This window comes from Mchenga conophoros, linkage group LG15 (genome assembly GCF_057382185.1).
Source record: "Mchenga conophoros isolate Kocher_MC1m ecotype Shallow Benthic linkage group LG15, M_conophoros_male_GT1.1, whole genome shotgun sequence".
NCBI lineage: Eukaryota > Metazoa > Chordata > Actinopteri > Cichliformes > Cichlidae > Mchenga > Mchenga conophoros.
In genome coordinates, this window is record NC_140540.1 from 22,385,955 (window position 1) to 22,396,317 (window position 10,363).

Here is a 10,363-nt window from a genome sequence, read left to right on the forward strand (position 1 = left end):
GAGGCAGTGTGAGGTATAAAGGTCCATCAAGGAGGGAAGGGGGCAGCCAATGATCTTCTGTGCTGCCTTAACTACTCTCTAAAGACCTCTCTGTCTGCCGTTGCCGTACCTTACTGTGATATAGCATCTCAGCAGGTTCTCAATGGACGAGCAGCAGAATGTCAGCAGCACGTTTGAGTCCAGGTTATACTTCCTGAAGACCCTCATGGTAAGTAAAGTGAATTGCCAACATTGTGCTGTCCTAGTAACGAGTTCCTCTTCCGTTATCAAACTCTCTCTTTGACAACATCAACACGAAACTGTGCAAGAGGAAGTTGTAAAAATCTTAAAAATAAAGCACCTAACCATCCATCTATCTATTCTCTTCTGCTTATCGTTATCAGGGTCTCAGGGAGGAGATGGAGCCTGTCCCAGCTGTCATCAGGTGAGAAACGAGGTACACCCTGGTCAGGTCACCAGTCTGTTGCAGGGCTAAAACACTTAACTGTCTTAAATTAAAATTTAAGAAATTTAGTTAAATGCTTTCATTATTGCAGCTCTTTTGTAGAAAGCTTTTGTGAGCACACATGGAAACAGAGCAAAAGTCAGTCTCATTACCCTCAAGAATTTATCTTACTCACTATCAAACATTGCAATACTGCTGCAGTCACCACTGCTAGCAGCTAGATGAGAGCACAAAAAAAGATGTGTTAGTGATCTGTGGGCTGATGCTTCCTCATCGCACTTCTGAAGTTTAATTTTATCTTTTTCTGAGAAGTGAAGGGGGAAGTGTTTTGGTGAGAATGTGAGTACAACAGCAGCAGAGCTCTGGAGGTTTGAGCCTCTCATGATAACCACATAAAAGTCAGAAACACAAATGGTTAACACACCCAGTAGTCTATAAGAAGCATCTTTAGGTCCTCATAATTTTTCTGGAGTTTGCTAAATTGCTAAGACTGAATAAATGTTCACTACAGTTCAAAATTCAGATTAGCAGCAGTTTTTCTTCATACAGCTTTTAGTGAATCAGGCTAAACAATACTTAACCACTGCCTTTAATGTCCTGTTTTCAGTCACATTGGTTAATGTGACTGAAAACTGACTAAAAACATTTTTGTTTCTATTAGTTTTAGTGTTCTTACTATTATAACCAACAATGAAAAAAGGAGACTGGCCATCTGTTGGATTTATGTAAGCATCTTTGTCATATTTAACACCTCATTTTAAGTTGATTGTTTAAGTTGCTGCCAAAGCAAAGCATCTGTGTTTATCCAATGTCCACTATTAAATTAAATAAATCCAACATTATCTTTTTTCAGTGAACACTTCAATATGTGCAGTTATAACAAAATGACACAGGCTCTAAAGTGGTTTCTTCTTAAAATGAAGAAAGTATCTGGATCCTTTATTTAAAGCATTTATTTACAGTGGCAAAAAAAAATTTATTAGTACTTTTTCTTCTTTCTAATTTTTGTCCGCACTGTTCAGGATGCATTTGAAGCTGCGCCTTAGACAGTAATGATGTCATGTACTGTGATAGGATGCTATCAGCTAAACTTTTATGACCAGCAGCAAACAGAAAAGGTTTCTTGGAATAAAACGTCAACACATACCCCTCTGGCAGAAACAGTTTAGGTCAAAACAGAAATATATATGTGTGGTAACATGTCTGTTTTTGAAACATAAATGATTTTCAGTTTGGTGTCTGTAGCTCAGGTGTTAGAGCAGGTCAGCTACTAACCAGAAGGGTGGTGGTTTGATCCCAGTCTGCTCCAGTCTGCATGCCAAATATTCTTGGGCAAGATACTAACCCCATGTTGCTCTCCGATGCTTCCATCGGAGTGTGAATGAGTATTAATGTTAGATAGGGAGCACTTAACTGCTTGGGTGAATGAATTTGTTGTATAAAGCACTTTGAGTGCTCTGAAAGAGTAGCTATATAAAAGTGTTATATAAGTCCATTTACCAAAACAATATTATGTTATTAGTTCAAAACAACCAATACGTAAGACAAAAAAAAAATAACCCATGACTTTTCACATTCACTCTCTCATCTAAAAAGTGAAACAGCATCTACCATATCTCTTTTCATGAGCATCATCCTACTTCTTTACATCATTGATGGTGGAATAGAGGTGGTTGGGATCATCTCCAGCAGAAGAGGAGACAGCTTTCACTGTGCTGTAGGTCACAGTGTCACCTTCATCATGACCACGGGACTATAGGAAAACATTACAGAACAAAAAAAACATTACAGAACAAAAAAAAACATTACAGAGCAAGACAAGACATAAGGATCTTTGAAAATCATGGTCTTACTGCTAACATCATCCCCACAAATATTAAAAATCTCACCCGGGTTTTACTCCTGGTCCTCTTGGGCAAGCTGATGGAGACGTAGGAAACACCATCATCAGCTCCAGCCTACACAGTGAAGACAAAATAACATCTGCTCAGTGATGTCAGTTTGGTTTAATACAGTTCAGTTCTGGTTCCTCCTCATCATCATAACCATGACTTTTCTGTTAAAATGGAACAAATATTTAGTGCAAATTTATACTGAGATTAGTGTGCAACCTCACCCTGGTTTGATTGGTTCCTGGTCCAGACTGAGTCTCTGCAGCGTTTAAGCTCAGTCCCTGCTCACAAACAGAAGAGTAACTGTGTAAAGATCTAAATGTTACTTAAATAGTTAAACATTCTCAGTGAGGAGCTGATTCAGCTCACTTGCAGCTTTGTCAGCTGTTCTGTTTCTGATGGTAAATCCTGTATTTTATTTAGTCATTTAGAGGCATGAAGTCACCTCTAAAAGTTTATTAGCTCAATCTCATATGAAACAATGGAACTATTTGAACTCACAGTGTTGCCGACCAGCTGCCCTTCTTTTCCTGAAAAAGAAAAAAAACAAAAAAAAACCACTGCGATTAGTTTCACATTAAAAATCCATTTTTTGCCTGTTTGCTAATGATCCCAATCTACAAAATAAGAAATCTCTTCAATTCACCATTTTCACATTCTTAACATTAGTTATATTATGTTAAACTATAATCTGGGGATGCTTTTACCTTTATGTTTCTTCCATCTGATGACCACAACAATTATTAAGAGTGCTGATAAACCAACGGGAAGGATAATGAGCCATAATAACAAACCTGAAAAGAGAAAGGTACACCTTGAAGCTGTGAACATACATTTTCCCGTAGTGACCACTTCCTGTCAGCGCTCACAGTCTGTAGGCCTGTGTGAAGGAGCTCTAACTAAATGTCCACCCAAAGCCCAGAGTCCACCTGACATTCAGACTTTAAGTTTTAAAATCACAACTGTCACTGAATGTCTCCACCCAAGTGTCAGTCGGATATTCAGACATTTGCTGTTGATTTTGACTTTGTGACGTTTTCACCTAAAGAAATGTAATTACAAAATCAAATAAAGAATGATTGTAAGAAAAAAATAAACACCAAGCTGTTTTTAAAAGAATAGATAATGTGGAGAGGTGCAATATGTAACAATCAAACCAGTCAAAGCATCACTGTGAGGGGATTTGAACACATTCTTAACAGTTTATTGCTCGACAACTTGAATTTAAAGGGTCTGAACAATAAAGCAAATTTCAGATGTCACTACCTTGTGAGGATTTTTTTGATTCTAGAGAAGATTTTGTTGATCTCATTGTTGTTGTTGTTGTTCTCATTGTTGTTGTTGATCTCATTGTTGTTGTTGTTGTTGTTCTCATTGTTGTTGTTGATCTCATTGTTGTTGTTGTTCTTGTTGTTGAGGTAAATTTTGCAGTCGTTGATTTTGTGTTTTCACCTAAAGAAAGAAATGAAATAACAAAATAAAACAAAAGTATTCAAATAAAAAAACCTGCAAACTACATTTACAAAAACAGATAATGTAGAGCGCTGCTATAATTAATAATCATGTCAGTTAAACACGTCTGCTCATCACTGTGAAGCGATTTGAACATAATCTCACCTGTTTTCTCACCTGAGGACTTGAGTTTGAAGGGAAACAGTTGTTCTTCTTTAGTGTAATCATCTGTCACTTTGCACTTCAATGAATTATAAAACTGTAACTTCTGATCACGGTGAGATCTTTTAAATGTCACAGTCACAGAGCAGGAACCTGGTTTTATCTCCACGTCTGATATTTTCTTTTCACCCTCATGCAGCCACTCCACTGTGTGGCTACAGTGTTCATGTGTCAGCACAGAGCAGTTCACAATGACTTTATTGTTGTTCTCATGTTCAGTCACTGGTGAAGATGGAGATATGGAAAGAGAAAAACAACAGAGCATCATCACTGTAATAAATACTGCTGTAATATTTCAGTTTGTTCCAAGTTTGAACTAAAAACATTATGATGTAAATACTCACTGTTAATAACAGACAGATTAATCATATAGTCTGAACCTTCTTTTTGTCCTCCTCTTGTTTTGTACTGTGTGCAGGTGTAAAGACCAACATCCTCAGCTTTGACCTTCTTTATAAGCAGAGAACAGTTCGCTGTAACACTCAGTCTGGTGTATTCAGCTTTAACATTTTCTTTAATCTGTCCATGAGCAACCAGCTCTACTGTTGCTGTCTGTCTTGAATCAGCGAACATCCAGGTAGTATAGCTGCAGTCATGTTGACCATTTATCACATTTTCACAAGACAAAGTGATGTCATGTCCAGCTCTGGCAGCTCTGAAGGAGGACAAAGTCTGTCCTGTTGTTTCTGCTGAGGATAGGAGAGTGAAATGTGACAAACTATAACATGAACACTGCAGTTAGATTAACAGTTAGTTTAAGGATTATTTTACATCATTTATTTCTCATCTTTTCTTTCCAAGAGTCCAGAAAACTCAAAGTTACAAAGCAAACACGTCTCTCTCAGTTAAAGGAAGAACAGACTATTGTGTGTGTGTTCTGTGTTTCCTTACCTGTAATCTGAAGCATCAGCAGCAGGAATGAAGACATTTGAATCCACATGACTGCAGCCATCGTACTTCTCTGTCTGTCAGTCTCTACTCTCTGCTCTCACATTGACAAATGAGACAGTCTCAGACATGAACACAGCTTCAACTTCCTGCTCACTTCCTCATCAGTGGTTTACTCTTCATCACTTGTTCTGAATTAATTTATTTTACTGCCTTCAAATGTTATTGTCCTCCCTCTCTCTTTATTCATAAAATGAATAATTGAGCTTTTAACAAGAATGTGTGTTGATGCCCACAATGAAATATGTTGATACTGCAGCAAACACCACTGCAGCAGCTGGATAACGACACAGATAAGATGTGTTAGTAGTCTGAGGCCTGCTGTGCATCATTGTATCTATGAAGTCATTTTTTTTCTGAGAAGTGAAGGGGAAGTATTTCTGTGAGAATGTGGGTACAACAGCAGCAACGCTTTGGAGGTGTGAGACTCTAATTTTGACCACATAAATATCAGAAACACAAATGGTTCACACACTGATGGAATAACAGAGCTGCCCTTAAGTCCTCAACATTTTATTTTTGCTGAGCTGTGGATTTGAAAACACACATTAAATGACACACACGAGTAAACCTTTTTTTTAATTTGCAAAATTACTTAGACTGATTAAATGTTCACAAATGACAAATGTTAACACACTGATGAGAGAGTGACTGTCGTTATTGTCGCCGTCATTTTGAACGTGTGGAACGTTGATTTAAGTCAGTTTTTAGAATACAAATTCATTACATTCATTTCAAGGTGTTTTAATATTGTGTGAGTATAAGTTGGAATCATCTGATAGGAACAGTGAGAGGAGATGAATTTGTTTGTTATTTAGACAAATGTCAGCAGTCAGTACAAACAGAGGAGCTTAAACTAGTAGAGTCAATGTTTTATATGGAGATGAAAGAACAGGAAGTTATACTGGGGAGAATAATAGAAGCACACTTGTACTGTGGTCAGCACTGCAATGCTGTGGTGTGTGTGAGGTGTCAGAGAGAGACAGCACTACAAAACACAATGATAGTCATCACATCTAAAGTGTAACACATAATGTTAATGGTTTAATGTGGAGCAACAAAACGTGGCTCCTCATCCCAGCTGAACAAGCGAGTGAGAGAGAGCGAGAGGGAGAGTGAGGAAGGCACCTTTTGATAGGATGAACCTCGTACACTATGTGCACATCTGTGCCACATCAGTAATCACTCAGTCTACATTAAGGTTCAGTCTTCCCTGGGTGACTGTGATGAGGACGTGGTCAGTCTGTCCAGTTCTTGTCACCAGCCTGTCAGAGTGTTATTTTCCTGAGAGAGAACAAAGGACGCGACCCTAAGCGACGGCCTCGAGGGAAACGAGCCGGCATCAGGAACAGGCTATGGGCTCGCGCACACCGCGCACCCATGCCCAGTATCCTGCTAGCCAATGTTCAATCCATCGAGAACAAGCTTGATGACCTCAGAGCCAGAATCAAGTTCCAGAGAGACATTCGGGACTGCAACCTCCTCTGCTTCACCGAGACTTGGCTGAACCCAGCGATTCCAGACCACACCGTGCAGCCGGCGGGGTTCTTTTCGGTTTACCGCATGGACAGGACAATGGAGTCGGGGAAGAAAAGAGGTGGTGGAGTGTGCTTGATGGTGAACAACAGATGGTGCGACAGCACAAACATCTCCCCACTCACACGCTCTTGCTCGCCCAATCTGGAACTTTTGATCATTAAATGTCGCCCTTTCTATCTCCCTCGGGAATTCACTGCGGTCATTGCCTGCACTGTTTACATTCCGCCTCACGCGGACTCGGACACTGCCTTATGTGAGCTACATGAGGCTCTCACACATCAACAAACACTTCACCAAGATGCCGCACTCATTGTTATGGGAGATTTTAACAGAGTGAATCTCAAACGGACATTTCACAACCTTCACCAGCACATCAACTGCCCCACCCGGGGCACTAGGACATTAGACCACTGCTACACCCCGTTCAAGAACTGTTACAAGGCTCAGCCCCTGCCGGCATTTGGAAAATCGGACCATGCCGCCATCTTCCTCATGCCTGCTTACAAACAAAGGCTAAAGCAGCAACCACCAATCAGGAGGGAGGTCGCTCGCTGGACGGACCAATCAGTGGCCGCGCTGCAGGATGCACTGGATGACGCAGACTGGGACATGTTTCGGCGCAGGTCTGATGACATCAACATGTTTACGGAAGCGGTTGTGGGATTTATCGGGAAACTAGCGGACAGCAGAAAGAACTATCATCCGAACGTTTCCCAACCCAAAGCCGAGGGTGGATAAAAACATCCGCGACGCTCTGAGATCACGCACCGCTGCCTACAATGAAGGAAGGGCTCGTCTCCGGTAATATGGTGAATGCCGATGCTTCACTGGCTGATGAGCTGAACACGTTTTATGCTCACTTCGATGCCGCAGCAATTAAAACAACAAACGAGTGAAGAAAATGCATTCATCATCATAGAGCATGCCGTGAGGAACACCTTCAGGAGGGTGAACACCAGGAAGGCAGCAGGACCAGATGCAATCCCTGGCCGGGTACTGAGAGCCTGCGCTGACCAGCTAGCACCGGTGTTCACGGAGATCTTCAACCTCTCCCTGGCCCAAGCTGTGGTTCCCACGTGTTTCAAACAGTCCATTATTGTTCCTGTTCCAAAGAAACAACAGCCCACTTGCCACAATGACTACCGTCCAGTAGTACTGACTTCAATTGTGGTGAAGTGTTTTGAAAGACTGATGAGAGATCACATCACTTCTTCACTTCCTGCCACCATCGATTCACTTCAGTTTGCTTACCGGACTAATCGTTCCACAGACGATGCCATATCTCACCTGCTCCACACATCCCTGAGTCACCTGGACACTGGCAGAGGGAATTATGTTAGGATGCTGTTCGTGGACTACAGTTCAGCATTCAACACAATAATTCCCTCTAAGCTTTTCACCAAGTTGACGGATCTAGGACTCAGCTCATCACTGTGTCAGTGGATCCTCAACTTCCTCACAGACAGACCCCAATCAGTGAGGGTGGGAAAACAAGTCTCCCCCTCCATCTCACTCAGCACTGGAGCCTCAGGGCTGTGTTTTAATCCCCCTGCTGTACTCACTGTACACTTATGACTGTGTAGCCACATCAGACACCACCTCCATTGTCAAGTTTGCTAACGACACTGTTGTTGTGGGCCTGATGTCTGACAACATCGAGACGGCCTACCTGGAGAAGATCTGGGGCCCGTTCTTCGTACGTCGCTTACTACATCCAAGATCAAATGACACATCCAAGATCAAATCATCGCGCTAACCGTGAGCTCGCTAATCCGGTTCCCCGAACACACCTGCTGTTGACGATTACTACAGCTGGACGCAGTAATGTGACATCACTGGGTGTCGTAAAAGGGGCTACGCATCGATAGTAGAAACATTGATCGGCAACCCTCTGATTGGTCGGCGAAAATGTCGACGGAGCGCGCTCGGCTCGGTATTTTTCGGCAGCAGAGCAAGAACTCTTGAGTGAGGGATTTCAGGAGTTTCAGAGTTTAATCAGAACGCAAGGGAACACTGCAAAGGCTGCAAAAGCAAGGAGCGAGGGCTGGCAGGAAGTTGCTGACAAATTAAACTCGTAAGTAATTTAATAATAACAATAATAATGGAGTGGATTGATATAGCGCTTTTCAAGGCACCCAAAGCGCTTTACAATGCCACTATTCAGTCACTCTCACATTCACACACTGGGGGAGGCAGCTACAGTTGTAGCCACAGCTGCCCTGGGGCAGACTGACAGAAGCCAGGCTGCCATATCGCGCCATCGGCCCCTCTGGCCAACACCAGTAGGCGGTAGGGTAGATTTATTATATTACACTATATTATCCAATATTATATTACATTATATTATAATATGTTATATTTTATCCTCTGTCACATTAGAGCCACGACAGGACCCACTAGAACATGGGAACAGGTAAAAGTGAAATATAAGAATATTCTACAGAATGGTAATATTTATCACTTATATTGCTTTTAGTCTCTTGGAAAGAGACCCTGAAATAATCTGTTTGTTTATAACAGCAACCAAGAAAAGGGCAGAGCAACAAAAGACAGGTGGTGGTCCTGCACCCCCTCGTCAACAAGTTGGTTAAGTAAATAATACCCTCACGGGAAAATCGATATCTCTCTATGAGCACACTGTCGCGCTGAGCTAAAGGATCCTGTCTGTCCCGCAATATACGCTGAATTCTGAGGACTCTCCTTATCAATCTTGCACCTTCCGCAATGGGTGGCTCGCGTATACGGACAGGACATGGCTGCGACAGACTTCCCAAATCCACCTTCGCTTTTATAGCCGTGGTCTCCCATCTTGATTACACGAAGTAATTTACAATTGCTACTCTGAAATATGAATTAAATCTGTAATAATCACATACATGTAATAGAATGTTAATAGTACATCTCCCTTTTTTAGGAAATGACCTGTGTGAAATCAATAAATGGATCAGGTGCTGCATTGTCTTTAGTTACATTGATGTTATTTATTTATGGTGAAACAGTGGTGGAATATCGCTGTTGCTTTCGTATGAATGACGCGGACATACCTGCGTGGCCGCGATCTAATCCTGTTTACATAAAGTAAACCTGCTCCCGAGCAGGTTTACGCTTACGGCTCTGTTGCTATGACAGCAAGTCCCGGATGAGCTTCGGGGAACCGACTGATCCAGGATCACGCGAAATCGTCAACAATCTAATCCGGCTAACCTACTTAGCGAGGTACGAAGAACGGGCCCCAGGAACCTGGAGACCTGGTGCCAGGAGAATAACCTCCTCCTAAACATCAGCAAGACTAAGGAGCTGATCATGGACTTCACTACAAAGCAGGCGAGGAATTACAAGCTTTTTTACCCATTTATTAGTAAATTGATTCTACCTCTCTGGTCAAAAACATACATAAAAATACACTACACATACATTATAATATTTTATACATAAATGCGCACTGGTTTATTTCCTTAACACGTGGAGGTAGGACCTTCCCAACCTATTTTAAGATTGTGTTGTACATTAATTTGAAGATTTTTCTTTCTTTATTGTGTTTACAAATATCAAGAAGTAACAAGAAAAGAGAGACCACACCCTTATGATATCACACAAAAGCTGTCAGCTGAGCTCTGTAGAGTGAGCAATCATGATGAAACAGTTGTACATTCAAGCTGCTCTTCAAACTTTTGTCCACCAGATGTCACCAAAGACGACTGTGTGCACTTCAGAAAGCTTCATTTAGACATCACTGCCACCTGTTTTTCTCCTGATCTGTTTGACTTGTCACCTCTTGTGCAGTTTGCTTAAAGGGTTTTATTGGCTGAGTGGATTGTTCTGTGATTCATCTGTGTACATACATCGATTATCATGAAAAGGCAAG

General features: G+C 41.5%; 1 protein-coding gene across 3 annotated transcripts; it reads right to left on the reverse strand.

Moving 5' to 3' along the window:
• Nucleotides 1–1,181: 1,181 nt before the first annotated feature.
• LOC146558328 (uncharacterized) lies at nucleotides 1,182–5,155 on the reverse strand. 3 transcript variants are annotated; one of them, XM_085248133.1, is made up of 9 exons: nucleotides 4,903–5,155; nucleotides 4,356–4,697; nucleotides 3,955–4,233; nucleotides 3,604–3,789; nucleotides 3,045–3,131; nucleotides 2,839–2,867; nucleotides 2,562–2,618; nucleotides 2,335–2,403; nucleotides 1,182–2,198 (listed from the first exon to the last, which is right to left on the reverse strand). In XM_085248133.1, exons 1-9 carry the CDS (start codon nucleotides 4,961–4,963, stop codon nucleotides 2,082–2,084), a joined length of 1,227 nt encoding a protein of 408 aa, XP_085104259.1. In that variant the 5' UTR covers nucleotides 4,964–5,155; the 3' UTR covers nucleotides 1,182–2,081. The 3 variants fall into 3 exon arrangements, with proteins under 3 accessions (XP_085104259.1, XP_085104260.1, XP_085104258.1); XM_085248134.1 differs by having other exon boundaries at nucleotides 3,967–4,233; nucleotides 4,356–4,700; XM_085248132.1 differs by having other exon boundaries at nucleotides 4,356–4,700.
• Between the last annotated feature and the right edge of the window lie 5,208 nt (nucleotides 5,156–10,363).

Coding starts and splice junctions, on each gene's coding strand:
- LOC146558328 (XM_085248132.1), bottom strand. CDS start 4,963: ATGGCTGCAGTCATGTGGATTCAAATGTCTTCATTCCTGCTGCTGATG. Junction 2,404..2,561: donor CAGGAACCAATCAAACCAGG/GTGAGGTTGCAC, acceptor TTCACTGTGTAG/GCTGGAGCTGATGATGGTGT. Junction 2,199..2,334: donor GGACCAGGAGTAAAACCCGG/GTGAGATTTTTA, acceptor GTTTTCCTATAG/TCCCGTGGTCATGATGAAGG.